Raw genomic sequence first — 15,790 nt, 5'->3', positions numbered from 1 at the left:
CTAAGGGAAACTCAGTTGAATGCCACCCGATGAGTCTGGATTCGGACATCACACAAAGCCAAGCTTAATTGTGGCTTCTCGGTTTGTTTCTCTTGCAGAGTGAAACAGGAGCGATCGCATACAGCTCATTCCCAGTGAACAGCCAGCAGCCCCAGTTCTAATAAATAGTGGCATTGTTCAACCCCACTGGAACATATCTCCTCAATAGCTGACCTAGTCACCAAATGAGTTACAGTATTTTTTTTTTAGTCTGGTTAAACACTCATTCCTGTAAATCAGCCTTGGGGTCTCCCAAATGCACCGAGTTCGCTCAACCACAAATTTGGCATCTGGCCTTTCTGCCTGCGATAATCACGTGTTTTGCTGCTGTCAGTGTGTCAGTGCCTGTCCCTTCTGGCCCGAATAGGGAAGCCAGGACAATGGCAGGATGCTGGTGACTCCTGAGCATGGAATGTGTGCTATTCACTAGCACAGAGAAAGTGTCTGACCCTAGGAAGAGGCGGGTTGCCCATTCATGTTGAGTCATCTTGCTGTTGTACTCTGCTATCTGTACGAGACCCGCATGTGGTTAACTGCTGTTATCTACTTTTTTTACAAACAGGGCATGAAGACTCAGCTGTCGGTGTAATAATCGCAGAGCCCAGAGAGCATGGTGGGACTCGCAGCGCTTTGCTTGCTGCTCTCGGCGTCTCTCGGCACCTCGGAGTTGGAAGAGCACTTTGATCCAGGTGAGTTGGATCCAGGTGAGAAAGGCTGTGACCTGTTGGTTGAGGAGCGGGAAACTGGAGGGTTCCTTGGTGAGGAGCTGAAATGTGGTGCGGAAGGAGCACCGAGCTTACGGGATTTTATTGGGCAGAAGTGATGGAGATACGAAGGACGGGCGAGAGGGCAAGGCCAAGTATAAGGTGGAGAGCGAAGCAAAGAAAAAGGAACTTAGGGCAAGGTTTTTAGGGGGCTGCTGCCAAACTGTCATCTGGTGGTCCTTTCTTCTATGTTGGTTAACCCCCAACATAGTTTTGTCCGATGCTTCTATCTTATTTCCGAAGCACAAACGTGAGAGCCGTTGGTTGCTCATGAAACCAAAATGGTGCCATCTTTGCACACAAGAGGGAGGAGAAAGCTCTGGAAGCAGCCTAATGGGGAATGAGCACCCTCTGTGGCCATGGAATGTGTGTTTGTGGGAGACAAAATGGAGTATCTCAGAGAAGGGCACGGCTGACCGAATGGAACAGTGAATAGGAACACTGCAACATTTTGTTGCAGGTTCCACTCGTAAGGATAATCTCTCTCTCTCTTCTATCTATCTATCTATCTATCTATCTATCTATCTATCTATCTATCTATCTATCTATCATCTATCTGTTTCCTGCAGGTCAGGAGTAAGGAACCTGTGGCCCTCCAAATAATAATAATAATAATAATAATAATAATAATAATAATAATAATAATTTATACCCCGCCCATCTGGCCGAGTTTCCCCAGCCACTCGGGGCAGCTTCAAACAGAAGTATTAAAATACAATAATCTATTAAACATTAAAAACTTCCCTAAACAGGGCTGCCTTCAGATGTCCTCTAAAAGCCTGGAAATAAGCTTCATCTTCACATCTTGCAGCAGTGGATTCTACATTGTGTAAGGAAGTCCTCCTTGCTGTTGTTGTCTGGCTGAATTAGCTGTTTCCTTTTGTACCCCAAAATTCTAGCATCATCAGAGGAGATTTAAGAAAAAAATCTCTAGCCATTTTCTCCACACCATTCATAATATTATCAACTTCTAACATATCATATTTTATTTTATTATTTTTTTGGTAAACTAAAAACCCCTTTACCCACAATAATACAACCACCAGACTTAACATGGACACTGGTACCAGAGCCTGCAATAAACCCAGATGCCAACTTTGCTGCCACATACACCCGGACAACACCATTACTGGCCCCAACAACATCCAACATCCCATCTCAGGACTATTTAATTGCTCATCTTCTAACATTGTGTATGCCATCAAATGCCAACAGTGCCCTTCAGCTCTCTATATTGGACAAACAAGCCAAACCCTACGCCAAAGGATAAATGGACATAAATCTGACATCAGGAATCACAAGACAGAGAAACCAGTAGGAGAACATTTCAATCTCCCAGGACATTCTATACAAGATCTCAAAGCAGCTGTTTTATTACAGAAAAATTTCAGAAACAGACTGGAAAGAGAAGTTGCTGAATTGCAACTCATTAGCAAGCTTAAAACCATGGAGACACCTGGTATGAACAGAGACATAGGATTCTTATGTCTTATACATGATCAAGCTTCCCTTAGCACCTCAGCCCTTGCTTTTTCCCCGCAAGACAAATTGCAGTCATTAACAGTCGTTAACAGTCATCAACAGGTTTACCACTCCTATCAGCCCATCACCCATTCCCATCACTCCCACCCCCCACCCTCTGAATATACATAAGGGTCTGGTTACTTCTGTTTCAGTGTATCTGAAGAAGTGTGCATGCACACGAAAGCTCATACCAAAATAAAAACTTAGTTGGTCTTTAAGGTGCTACTGAAGGAATTTTTTTATTTTGTAAAAAATCCCAAGTTCTTTTAGCCCTTTCCTCAAAGGGATTGTACTTCAGTCCAGCCTTATTATTTTGGTTAGCTTACCCTTTTCTGCCCCTTTCACCAACCCTGTGATTTCCCCTTTGAAATGGAGCGTCAGCACAGCATATAGGATTCCAAAAAGGGACTACATCATACACAATATATGAAGGGCAGCATTATGATGCTGGGAGTTTTATCCTCTCTGTCTTCCCTAATCACCCCTAGCATGGAATTTGCACTTTTGGCTATATTCCAGAGTATCACAGAGTGTTCCAGACAACAGAACATTGAGCTGAAAGCTTGCAGAACATTAACAGAATGTTAAATCTTAGTGTGTCTCTGGAAAAGGACATCCTTGGGTGTTTTTTTAAGCGTCCGTCTCTTGTGTGTGAAATTAGAGCACCCTCTGGTGGAAGTCGTTGACATCCAGTACTAAGTGTTCTGCTTTTTGTAGGTAGGACAGTAAAAAAGGTAAAGGACCACTGGATGCTTAAGTCCAGTCAAAGGCGACTGTGGGGTTGCGGCGCTCATCTCGCTTTCAGGCCGAGGGAGCCGGTGTTTTTCCATAGACAGCTTTCCAGGTCATGTGGCCAGCAGGACTAAACAGCTTCTAGCGCAACGGGACACCGTGACAGAAAGCAGGGCGCACGGAAACGCTGTTTACCTTCCTGCCACAGCAGTACCTATTTATCTACTTGCACTGGTGTGCTTTCGAACTGCTATGTTGGCAGGAGCTGGGACCGAGCAACGGGAGCTCACTCCATTGCGGGGATTCAAACCGCCGACCTTCTGATCGGCAAGCCCAAGAGGCTCAGTGGTTTAGACCACAGCGCCACCTGTGTCCCAGGTAGGACAGTAGCCTTATGTTAATCTGATTCTTGAAAAAGGAATTGCACAGTGCAGGGCCTGCCACACTAAAGGCTTGATCCCTAGCGAAGGCCAACTGAACCTCAGGAGGCTTGACACCTCAGAGGATCTCAGTGACTGAGATGGAGCATATGGAAACAGGCAGTCCTTAAGGTACTTTAAGCCCAAGTTGTTTAGGGCTTTGTGGATTAACACAAGCACCTTGAAACAGGCCTGGTAGCAAACAGATAGACAAAATGAGTTTCGATATACAGGGCTCAACCCTGTGAAAGTTGACTCAGATGTAAGTCTTGCCTTTTTTCAGTGGGGCATATTCCCAGGATACACAGGATAAACTGAGAATATAGATGGAGAGAACAGCTTAATTCAACACAGGATGGTGCTAGCTAGAACCATGTGGCTGCTATGTTTTTTATGGTGGCGGCCATCTTTTCCCTCCCCCCCCCCCGAGATACAACATTTTTCTTACAATTTTCGAAACGCAGTCCCAAGGCCTACGTTCTTCAGTGTTGTGCATCAGTATCTACCCAAGCCTGCCTTTGGGTGGTGTCAAGCCTGGTTATAAGAGGGGACATGTTAAAAAGGGAATATGATTGTGCATGGTGTAGGGAAAGTGGATAGGAAGAGGTTGTTTTCCTCTCTCTTGTCTCATAATACTAGCGCTTGGGGCTATACAATGAGCTGAATGTTGGAAGTTTCAAGGAAGTGTTTCTTCACACCACATAGAACAGGGTTAAGCTATGGAATTCACTCCCACAAGAAGCAGCGATGGGCACCAGCTTGGAGGCTCTGCTGCGTTGGTGCTGATCGTTCACTTCATAGTCATCTGGTTGCCCGGTGGGTGGGGGGTGGGAAGGATTCTGGTATAGATGGGTCCCTTTGTCCTGATCTGGCAGAGTTCTTACGTTCTCACGTCTCATTAAAAGCATTCCATCCTAGGTTAACTTGCAACCCATTGGTTTCAATGTGACATACTATAATTGATGTTATGCGGATCAGGGCAGTTATTAATAGCTCATAGTTTTTGCAGAGGGGTGTGTATAACTGGGGAATGCAAAGGGGTTATCTTTGCTCTTCATTCTCTCGCTTCCTTCCCCCTTTGCAGCTAAGTGTCGCTATGCATTGGGCATGCAGGACCGCACCATCCCGGATGAGGCCCTCTCAGCCTCCAGCTCATGGTCCGAATCGACAGCCGCCAAACACAGCAGGTGATGATGGCCTTTGAAATGTAAAGTTGTAACTTGTCCCCTCCCCCTGCAGTTGTATAATACATCACAGTTGCACAGTTGCACACAGACGAAGGCCTTTTGACCTGGTCAGCTGGAAAGAAGAAGAAGAGTTTGGATTTGATATCCGCTTTATCACTACCCGAAAGTGTCTCAAAGCGGCTTACAATCTCCTTTCCCTTCCTCCCCCACAACAAACACTCTGTGAGGTGAGTGGGGTCGAGAGACTTCAGAGAAATGTGACTAGCCCAAGGTCACCCAGCAGCTGCATGTGGCGGAGCGGAGACGCAAACCCGGTTCCCCAGATTACAAGTCTACCGGTCTTAACCACTACACCACACTGGCTGGGAAGGACTGGAAATGACTGTTCAATAAGATAGGATGCCTGCCCCAAGCTCCACAAAATGATTGTGTCCTTCCACGAGAACATGCCCGGCACCATCTAGTACGAACATCATTCTTGGACGCCTTCCCTATAAAGAGCAGTGTGAAATAGGGCTGTGTTCTTACCCCAACTCTCTTTGGCGTAGTCTTCCTGTTCCCCTCTTATTCCTTCAGCTCAACGTTGTGGACATCCACCCAAGGAGGGATTGGGGGGGGGGTCCTGCTCAACCTGGTGTGCGAGAAAGATAGCATGCAAGAGGTGCTAAGGGGACTTAAATGTGATTTGTAAAATCTGCCCCTGCCCAAATACAGGTTCGTTAATATACCCACCAATCTGTCCTCTCCCTTTTCTTGCTCTCCAGGTTGGCGTTGAGCGAGGGGGATGGAGCCTGGTGCCCTGCAGGACCCGTCTACCCTAACGACGCGGAGTACCTGGAGATAGACCTGCGGCGGCTGCACTTCTTAACCTTGGTGGGCACGCAGGGCCGCCATGCTAGCGGTCACGGCAAAGAGTTTGCCCGCTCGTACCGGCTACACTACAGCCGGGACGGGCACCGCTGGATGCCTTGGCGTGACCGGTGGGGCAACGAGGTAAGCGAGGGGCGGAGCTGAAGTGAGCGCAGGTGAAGGCAGCCAATGGGAGGCAGGGAGGTGGGGCTAGCGGAATGTGTGGCACCCACAGATTCCACAGCAGTGCCGCTCGTGAGATCAAATGTTAGGCTAAGTTGCGATGTCATTGCTTAAAGAAATATCTGCCCTCGGCTACAAAATGTGGAATCGCATATATGGGGTAAATTTGTATGATGCCGTAAGTTTGGTGAATTGCAGAGGCTTTATTATGATGTAATAAAAAAATGATTGAAATTAGATGGATTTTCATAAAATAATCTTAATTGCCAGGCAACCTTAACGTTGTTTTAGGGCAGAGGCTGAAACATTTAGAGAAGCATTTAGAGAAGCACTTAAAGTAGTTGCCATGGGAAGGGAGGTTCTAGGTGCTTGGTGTGTCAAAGGGCTTGCTTCCGAGGCTTACAGAGCCCACCGGAAATCTGTAGCACCAACAAAGTCTTGTTCTTACTCAGGTGGAGAACCTGTTTCTGTTCTGCCCTGCTTCAGGCTGCAGGTGGAATGTGCCTTTTCTCAGTAGCAGATGGCATGGGTGTGGTGTTGCTGCTTACTTGACCCCCCCCCCCAGTTGCATCTCTGGAAGTTGAGGGGGTGAGGTGAGACAGTGGTGCACAGTCATCACTGTGCAAACACACCTGCAGAGCCAATCTGGCACTCCTGCTGGTAAGTTCGCACTGCACCAACCTCACCTCTGCCTTGCCCCTATTCCTCTGCCTCCTGGTAAGGAGAAGTGATGCAACTGGTCAGTTGAGCAGCAATGTTTCACCTACGCTGCCCGCTACTGAGAAAGGCATGTTTCATAATGGGAACCCCCTCTCCGCCTGCATTCTGAAGGGGGACAGGACCAGAAACCGGTTTCGCAGCCAGCCTCTCCACAAAAAGGGAATCCTGCACATGGGGAAACAGTATGTCAGGGAGAAGGCTGGGCTAGAACCCTTCCTGATGACCTGTAGTTTTCTGTTTGGATGGTGTTTTTTTGCTCTCTGGTGTGGGAGAGCCCTGAAAAAGGTTTGCATCTCTTTGAGGACTGGCTCTGTGTCTAACAAATAGAGAGGACCTTTGCTAGCATGGCAGGCCGATCTCTTTGCTTATGCGCTACTTCCCAGGTATAGTCCTGACAATGCACCATACGCTGCCTAAACCAGAGACGGCTAGTGTGACTCCCTCCAGTTGTTTCTAGACTATAGCTTTTGTCATCCCTGATGGATTGCACTGATGGAAGCCTGAATTCAGCAGCACCCGGAAGGCCACAGGCTGCCCATCTCTGGCTTTAAAAACTCCACCAATGTCTTTACTCAAATGGCAAAACTCAGAATTGCCATTGCCTGTGCAGGTTCCCGAGCAATGACCGAAAAGTAACTTCCTGCCCCTTAGGTGATTTCGGGGAATGAAAATACAGAAGATGTGGTGCTGAAGGACTTGGGCCCCCCGGTTATTGCCCGTTACGTCCGCTTCTACCCACGTGCGGACCGAGTCATGAGTGTCTGCCTGCGCGTGGAGCTCTATGGCTGCATCTGGAAAGGTGAGCTGGCTGTTTGTTTTTTTTGTCCTTGATGCAACAACACAGTCCAGCTCTTTTCCTGCACTCACATGCATATGCAGAGCCGGTGCAATGTGGTGCTTAGAGCAGCCTTCCCCAACCTTGAGTCCCCTAGATGTTTTCAGACTACAACTCCCATCATCCCACCCCTTTGGCCAGGCTTGCTGAGGCTGATGGGAGTTGTAGTTCAAGGGAAATACCTGGCCGGCATCAGGTATTTAGTAGACCAACCATCTGACTCAACAGAAGGCTCCTTCGTATGTTCTTGTTTTCCTCACCCCCTTCTCTGTACGCATGCCCTTGGGGTTTGCTCCACATACCCAAAAGCCTTTGCTGCACATGAAGCTTGATCGTCCTGAGGCCTTTCATTAGCTTGAGGTCTTCTTCTGAATATGTTTGTTTCCTTCCACAGATGGCCTTCAGTCGTACACGGCTCCTCTCGGCCAGGTCATGCCTCTAGTTCCAGAACCAGTCTACCTGAATGACTCCACTTACGATGGGCACAGCGTCAGCAAGTGAGTGAGTGAACATCCCTGCCCCCCTGTTGTTGAATTCTGTGCTTGGGTGGCCCTAAAAGCACGGTAATCCCAACCTGAAACTTCAGCTTCGAAGGGTGGGTTCAGATGAACAGGTTAGTCACATGACAGCTGCAGACACCACATGATGGTGCGTCTGGTTATTTGAAGATTTCATCACCTTTCAATTCACTGGGTTATGTTAGATCAACCAGCCTTCCCTCAACCTGGTGGTCTTCAGATGTTTATGAATACAACTCCCATCAGCCCTTACTAGTGTGGCCAATGGCCAGGGATTATGGACTTGCAGTTCAAAATGTGTTCAGACGTTTTGTTCATCTCCTGAGAAAACAGGAAGGTAACTTCTGTTTGCTCAGCTTGTGAATGGGGATGCAAGCCGATTGTGTGACTCCACCCAAAGAGAGTTTCTCATTGTGTAATAGTTGTGGAGTTCAAATAGCCGGAAGCTCAGGGTGTCATCTGGGGCAAATCACTTTCTCAGCCTGGGTTGCCTTTTTTACAAAACGGAAGTGAGATAGGACTATGACAGGATTTGTGCTGGAAAAAAAATGCAGACATGAGCAACAAGAACATTAACAGAAGGAGGGCCCAGCGTTAGGTGGGTAACCCATAGTGATAGATAACTGCATGAGAAGAAGGAAAGAAGAGAAGATTGGGGCTGAGTGAGAGAAGAAAACTAAATAACGGTGTCTAAAAATTATTAGCTTCATATTGGCCACCTGCCTTATTACACCTTTTGCCACACCAGCCAACTTCTGAAAATATTGAGGAACCTTCTAAACACTATAGCCGTGCTGTGGCAGCCAAGTTTTCTGTGTTCTTGATCCTGTAGTGTAGCTGTAGCATTGAAAGACCTGCAGCCACGAGGAAGGCACAACTGTGTGGGTCTTCCCCATGGCATGGGGCCTTTTCTGTCCTGCACAGCCAGCCTCACCTGTCCGCTTCTGGAGGAGCTTGAGTCTCACAGGGAAAGCAGGCAACAAGTCAAAAACACATCAGAGGAGAGTGAGAACATAGATAAGGACCTTGGGCAGCTCTGGGTAAACCCTTCTGGCTGAAGCATCCTCCTCTTGGTATCTGCTTTAGGATTATACTTTGGCCAGCAGGGTCCCCCTTGGAGCTGTCCAAGGTACTGTTCTCATCTGCTTTATCTTTTGACTTGCCTTCGTTGGACACCACCTGCTTTCCCTGTGAGCCTCAAGCTGCCACAGAAGATGTTGTCTCAGCAGGGAGCAAAAGGTAAAGGTAAAGGGACCCCTGACCATTAGGTCCAGTCGTGACCGACTCTGGGGTTGCGGCGCTCATCTCGCATTATTGGCCAAGGGAGCCGGCGTACAGCTTCCGGGTCATGTGGCCAGCATGAGAAAGCAGCTTCTGGTGAACCAGAGCAGCACACGGAAACGGCGTTTACCTTCCCGCTGGAGCGGTACCTATTTATCTACTTGCACTTTGATGTGCTTTCGAACTGCTAGTTGGGCAGGAGCTGGGACCGAGCAACGGGAGCTCACCTCGTCATTCGGGATTCGAACCGGCAACCTTTTGATCGGCAAGCCCTAGGCTCTGTGGTTTAACCCACAGCGCCACCCGTGTCCCAGGGAGCTAGAGCCAACCAAAGCCTCATGTAGGCTGCCAAGACTTGGAGCACATTCAGCTCTGGAGGAACCAACTGGGCGGTTAAAGAGCCCTTGCTTATTTTGCAGTCTTTGACTTCTGCAAGGCTGGGAAGCTGGAGGCACCCAGGGCACTCGTTCTCTGATCAGAGGATGGTGGAAGCGCTGCTGTGTCTTCCGGCCAGCCAGGTGGGCTCCAGATAATTAAGCACTGACAGCTCCTTCCCTGCACCCAGGAAACAGGCTGAATCTTGTTTGTATATTATTTCTCCACCTGCTGGATCCCTGTGTTGCTGATCACGGCATTGGCCATACAGTTGCAGGTCTTTAAATTCTGTGTCAATATTTAGAACGGACACATAGAAATGCATTCTCCTTCACACTAGTGCGACGTTTAAGGGGTGCCTTGGTTCGACCCAAGTGCCCAGTGTTTTCTTTTTTTCCTTAGTGACTCCCTTGCAACTCTATTCTGTTCCATTCTAACCACAGCTTGCATTTTGGGGGCCTTGGCCAGCTGACCGATGGGGTGGTTGGCCTGGACGATTTCACCCACAACAAAGAGCTGCGCGTCTGGCCAGGGTACGACTACGTAGGCTGGAGGAACAGCTCTTTCCCCAAGGGCTTCGTCGAGATGGAGTTTGAGTTTGACCAGCTCAGAGCCTTCACTTACATGAAGGTAAGCGAGTGGCACAGTTGGAGTCAGGCGCGGGTCAGCAACAAAAACATTAAGTCACCTGAGACCAGTGCAGTTAATTCTTGATTTGAGGAAGCAAAACTCAGCTCAGGCCTAGTGGTCTCAGCAACTCTTTCCAGGAGGTCTTGCCTCAGTGAAGCAGTTGCCAGGACTGAAGGAGAGGGGAGCTGGTTGCAGCAGTAGGGGGAGACACCCTATATTCTTCAGCAACCTGTCTCCACTCTGCCTCCTGGCTACTCTCCCCTCCTCCAGCCTCTGCTTAGACCTCAGAGTTGGAGTCTGAACTGCTCTCTGCTGCAGCCTCTTCCTGTTCACTAAACCCTGTCGCCTCTCCTGCTGCTGACACCTCCTCCTTCCAGTCTGCTCCCTCTTCTCCCTCTAACCACTCACCATCATCCCACTGTCCTGCTCCTGTAGTTTTCCGATAGATGCACTTTCCAACCTGGACTTCAACGCTTGAGAACTGTGTAATCGAAAAAAACACTTTCCTCTTGTGACAAATAAGGAAAACTTGTAACAGAAGCAGTTTTGAAGCTCTGCTCCTTCCTTACAGGCACAGGCGCTGAGTTGTGCCCAACATTGCGGGGGCGCTGATGTCACGCGCGTAGTGTGCGTGACATCATGGGCATTGTGCGCTGCTTGCGTGATGACTTTCACATCAGGAGAGGCCAACCAGGCCTCTTTCTGATGCGACATTCACGCGCTGGTCTGCACGGCATCTTCCCACACTGCATGGCCCGGGGCAGCTTCCTGCCATGCTTCCTCTGCCCCCTTGTGGTGGCTGAGCTCCATCCTAACAGACATGGGTGTGTGGCTGTAGAGGCCTCAGCCCCATAGAGTTGGTCCACCTGCTCACAGGGTTTGTGGAGGGTTGTGGAAGGCCTCTGAGACTCATGGCCCTGTGAGATCTCATGGGAGCCTCCTAGCGGCCTTGCATGACCCAGAACCCTGTAAGCAAGGCAAAAGGCTTAGAAGTGGGTTTTTTTTGTGCAGGGAAAACCCTGTGGAACGCCCCACAAAATCTCTCAAGAGCCCCCAAAGCCTGATAGGTTAAGGGTCTCCCTTTCTATTTATTTATTCGCGGTCCGTGTAAACTTGTGATCTCATGAGCGTTCACTTGCGACCAACCTATAGATGATGATGGGGGTGGCAGGGGAATAAGCTGGCTTCAAAATGGCCTCTTATTTGTCACCGCGCCTCTAACCCTCTTCTTTTCCTCTCGCTGCCCCAATCTAACCTCCCTGCTCAACTCCAGGTCCACTGCAACAACATGCACACGCACGGGGTGAGCGTCTTCCGGCAGGTGGACTGCCTCTTCAAGCGCAGCCTGGCCACGGCCTGGGAGCCCACCCCTGTCTCGCAGCAACTCGCCGTGGACGTGAGGGATCCCAGCGCCCGGTCCCTCACGGTGGACCTGGGAGGGCGGCTCGGCAAGTTCGTCCAGTGCCACTTCCACTTTGCCGGCGAGTGGATGCTTTTCAGCGAAGTTGGCTTTCTCTCTGGTGAGTTGGGGTTGGGGTTGGTTGGCTGGGCGCAGAGCCATGCAGGTGGAGAGCAGAAGAGGCTGAGACAGGGTTTGAACCCTGGTCTCCCAGGTCCTGGCCCAGCGCTCTAATTGCTACGCCACAATTGTTGTCCCAGTTACTTCTCGTATCCACTCCTTTCGTCACTTGGTTATTGTGGCGATCAGCCTAAAGTTAAGCCAGGTTACTAAGGGTTAAATAAAATAGAACTGTTAGAACCCAAGGGGGAGGGCTCTGGCTGAGTATAAAAACCCCATCCCTGGAGTCAATGAGGCAGTTGAAGTTGGTGGTGGAAGTTGGTTAGTTGAGGTTGGTCAGTTAGTGGGAGCTTGTGAGGTAGTTGGTTGGTTATTTGCAGAGAGAGCTGGTTTAAAATATTGAGGTGGAGAATAGATGGTGGATTTTAGTCAGACGGGATACTGAGCTTATTTACAAATATTTATTTAGTTGACTTTAGCGGTAATAGGCCGGTAATTTGTAATTAGAGGTAATAGGCCGGTATAGGAACATCTGTAATTTGGAACAATCTAAGATTTGTACTGCAACCATTAAGCTTATGAACGCACAATAAAGCAACTTCGTTTTTCTTTAACCTTATCCTGGTCTGAAGTGATTTTAAGTAACAGCCGATATTTTATTTTGTCGTTGGCACATCATCAATAGACCGTAAAACGTCCGGGGGTGATGTGCAGGTCAGAGTGACCGCGACAGTTATCCTTTGCATTTCCTTTTCCTTCCAGAAGTTGTGGACGACCCCTCCTTCTCTGCCTCAAGCCGCCCACCCCCAGTGATCGCTCTGCCTCACCCCTCGGGCCACGACGCTCCCATCTCCCCAGCTCTGGGTTCTGCGCAGAGCGAGAAAGCCAACATTGGCTCAAACCTCACGCTCCAAGGTGAGTAGCACTCAAACCAGAGAACAAAGCTGCCTCTGAGCCCACCCTGAGCGCAAAATTCCACCTGTTTCAAAATGGCGGCGCTTGGAGGCCACAAATGAACTTTGTTATTATTTTTCTCTGTTTTTTTTTAAGATCTGGAAAGTCAAGGGGAACCGAAATCAGGGCAGCCCATTGCAAAGGACGACAACAGCAACACCTCCATCTTGATTGGGTGCCTGGTGGCCATCATCCTTCTCCTATTGGTTGTCATCTTCCTCATCCTCTGGCGGCAATATTGGCAGAAGATCTTGGGGAAGGTAAGTTGGGCTGCATCATGGGAAGGATGATGCAATGGGTGGCCATGGTTTCGATGGCCCCAAATGAAGGTGGTCTTACCGCTTCGGAGTGGGCAGCTTAAAAATCTGCATCTACTTAAGTGCATTTAAGACTTTGTTAACTCAGCCCAACTTCTGCTGGCTAAGACACATCCCATTGCATTGATTGGAAATAGAATCTTACTTTTAGATCTACTGCTGTAAAGGTTTGTTTTTAAAGCATGTAGAATTAAGGGAGCCCACCCGCTGCGTCTCTGCATGACTCACTGATCAGGGTAGGGCCTCTCACTCGGTGGGAAAAGGTGGCTTTGGATGCAGTAGGGCACCTCCAGTTAAAAAGATATCAGCTAGAATTTTCTCTGCCTGAGGCCTTCAGTTGTCTTTTAACAGTAAAATAGTTGCTTGTTGCCTTGACATCTGCTGGGAGGGCTTCATGGCCATGGGGCTTTGTATGCCGGACCCTTGTCCGGAATGACACTGGCTTTCTTAGGTCTGCTGGGATTCTGGGGTGCACTTGTAGGGCACCCTTAAAAGGCTACAAGGGGCACTAGGCCTCTTGGGCCCAGCTAACAGCCTACCTGTATGGGAAACAGCTTCAGAATGTGGCCAGCAACTCCCCTACAACGTGCAGAGGAAGATTGGTTACGGAGAGCAAATGAACGTTGACCATGGAGGGCACTTAGGACTGACCAAATGAACATGATTGTCATTATTTATTGAATGTATGACTGTGGGGGGGGATATGTCTTTTGGGGCAGCTTGTCTGCCATTAACAATCTCCTCATAAAGTAACCTGATAAATTTCTGAGGGACCCAGCTTGGGATCCAGCACTAGAGAGAACGAGAGAGCGCCAATAGTTCTGGAATGATCTGAGGTCGGGGCGGGGGGTGGGGGGTGGCAGGAGAATCTGTGGGGTTAAAGTCCCACCGTAGGGTCCGAAGACACTGAAAGCCAGCACCTTGCGGAAGCCAAACAAGTTGGGTTTGGGTCAGTGCCTGTTGAGCGGTCACCTGGACAACGCCATGACAGGAAGCCAAGGTATAAATAAAAAGCTGTGGGCCAAGACTCCCCTCAGTTTCTTGAAGGAGAAGTAGAACTGGGCGAATGAATGCCTTGAGGGCCTGAGCAAATGTGAGGCTCGCTGTCCATCACGGCCTCTCGAGCGACTGACGCTCCCTTGCCCCATAGGCGCAGCGCCGCATCTCAGACGACGACCTCACTGTCCACCTCTCGGCGCCAAGCGACACCATCGTCATCAACAACAACACGATGGGCTCCCACCGGCACTCGAACCGCTACGAGCGCATCCACTCGGGGGAGACGGAGTACCAGGAGCCCAACAGGGCCCGCATGAAACTGCCAGATCTGCCCCACAGCGCCGAGAACTCCGGTGAGGGGCCTTTTGTGGGATTCTGGGGAGGGCGGAGCTGAACTAAAACAGGGGGACGTGGTGGTTTGGCGGAAGAGAAGGCCGGAGCTGTTGAGGGGAGCAGGGAGCGGATGGTTGAACCATTGGGAGAGGCTTTTGTAGGGGTGGCGGTAGACGGGAAGGTCAGAACAACCCAAATGTCTCATGGACACCTGGGTAACTAGGGAGCACATAGAAAATCTAAGATCTTCCACAGGATCTTAGCCTGCCTAGACCAGCATTGTCTACCTTGACTGGAAGTGGTTGCCTGGGGTTTCTGATAACGTTTCTCTCCCAGGGATTGAGCAGAAGCGACCTTCTGCATGCAGTGCAGGTGTCCTGCCACTGAGCTGTGGCCCTGTGCCCAGATCATAAGGCGTTTCTTCCCTGCCTCTTTTCTTTCCGCTTGTTTAAGTGAACATTCTTGTTCTCGGGATGTTGAATCCTCAGTCCAGCACCAAATTCCACACTTCTGCGGCATGTTTGCGGAAAGCTCAGAGCAGACTTGACCCAGCCGTTGGGAGGTTTGGGGGACTGCTCGCCTCGCTTAGTGCTGAAAGGGACCACGGTTGCTTAGGGAGAATCTTGGAGCTTCTGTCAAAGCACCAAAGTCTCAGTAAGAAGGGGAAGGGCCACACCTGAGGGGCAGAGTGCGTGCCCCACAGTTTAGAAGGTCTCTGGCGTCTCCAGATAGGGCGGTGAGAGACCCCATGTCTGAAACCTTGGGGGGGGGCTGTTTCCCATCAGCTTAGACCAGGGGTCAGCAAACTTTTTCAGCAGGGGGCCGGTCCACTGTCCCTCAGACCATGTGGTGGGCCAGACTATATTTTGAAAAAAAATATGAACGAATTCCTATGCCCCACAAATAACCCAGAGATGCATTTTAAATAAAAGGACACATTCTACTCATGTAAAAACACCCGGCAGGCCCCACAAATAACCCAGAGATGTATTTTAAATAAAATGACATATTCTACTCATGTAAAAACATGCTGATTCCCGGACCATCCGCGGGCTGGATTTAGAAGGCGATTGGGCCGCATCCGGCCCCGGGGCCTTAGTTTGGGTACCCCTGGCTTAGACAATACTGAGTCATATATAACCGGTGTAAATCTGGCTCCTACGAACACCTTGGGAAAACATGCAAACCAGGTGAAAGAATTCATATTGACGAATAACCGTTTAATTAGTAGAGTGGTTGGCTTCGATCCTTTCCACTCGTGGGGGGTCATAACCAATCGCAGAGGAGGGTAAAAACAACAACAAAAACTAAAACTCCCCCCCCCTCAATTTCTGCCTCTTTTCTCAGTAAAGAGGTTGATTATTCTGTGATGTTTCAGCCCTGCCTACCTGCTTGCTCCTTCTGTGCAAAGAGTGTTGTTAAAGCAGCATTTTTTGGGTGTGTGTGTGTGTGCAATTAGCCTCCAAGTGGAAGGAATGAGAGAAAAATGAAGGTGGATTTAAACCAGGAATCCCCAAACTTCGGCCCTCCAGATGTTTTGGACTACAATTCCCATCATCCCTGACCACTGGTCCTCTTAGCTAGGGATCATGGGAGTTGTAGGCCAAAACAT

The 15,790-nt window shown here is 49.4% G+C and overlaps 1 protein-coding gene across 4 annotated transcripts in view; it reads left to right on the top strand.

Annotated features, from left to right (window-relative positions):
* DDR1 (discoidin domain receptor tyrosine kinase 1) overlaps window positions 1-15,790 on the top strand; it is a 63,347-nt gene that overhangs the window by 34,072 nt on the left and 13,485 nt on the right. For 3 of the 4 annotated variants that reach the window (XM_035107357.3, XM_035107360.3, XM_035107356.3), the window contains exons 2-11: window positions 602-728; window positions 4,563-4,665; window positions 5,430-5,658; window positions 7,069-7,216; window positions 7,647-7,749; window positions 9,870-10,056; window positions 11,330-11,576; window positions 12,338-12,490; window positions 12,626-12,789; window positions 13,997-14,198. In XM_035107357.3, coding sequence (XP_034963248.3) covers window positions 650-728; window positions 4,563-4,665; window positions 5,430-5,658; window positions 7,069-7,216; window positions 7,647-7,749; window positions 9,870-10,056; window positions 11,330-11,576; window positions 12,338-12,490; window positions 12,626-12,789; window positions 13,997-14,198 — 1,615 coding nt within the window. In that variant the 5' untranslated portion in view covers window positions 602-649. The remainder of the gene's footprint in view (window positions 1-601; window positions 729-4,562; window positions 4,666-5,429; window positions 5,659-7,068; window positions 7,217-7,646; window positions 7,750-9,869; window positions 10,057-11,329; window positions 11,577-12,337; window positions 12,491-12,625; window positions 12,790-13,996; window positions 14,199-15,790) is intronic. The other variant, XM_035107359.3, reaches the window with a different exon arrangement.

This window comes from Zootoca vivipara, chromosome 2, assembly GCF_965207765.1.
Source record: "Zootoca vivipara chromosome 2, rZooViv2.hap1.1, whole genome shotgun sequence".
NCBI classification, from domain to species: domain Eukaryota; kingdom Metazoa; phylum Chordata; class Lepidosauria; order Squamata; family Lacertidae; genus Zootoca; species Zootoca vivipara.
Note: the sequence above shows the minus strand (reverse complement) of the source record. Positions and strands in the feature narration are given on the sequence as shown.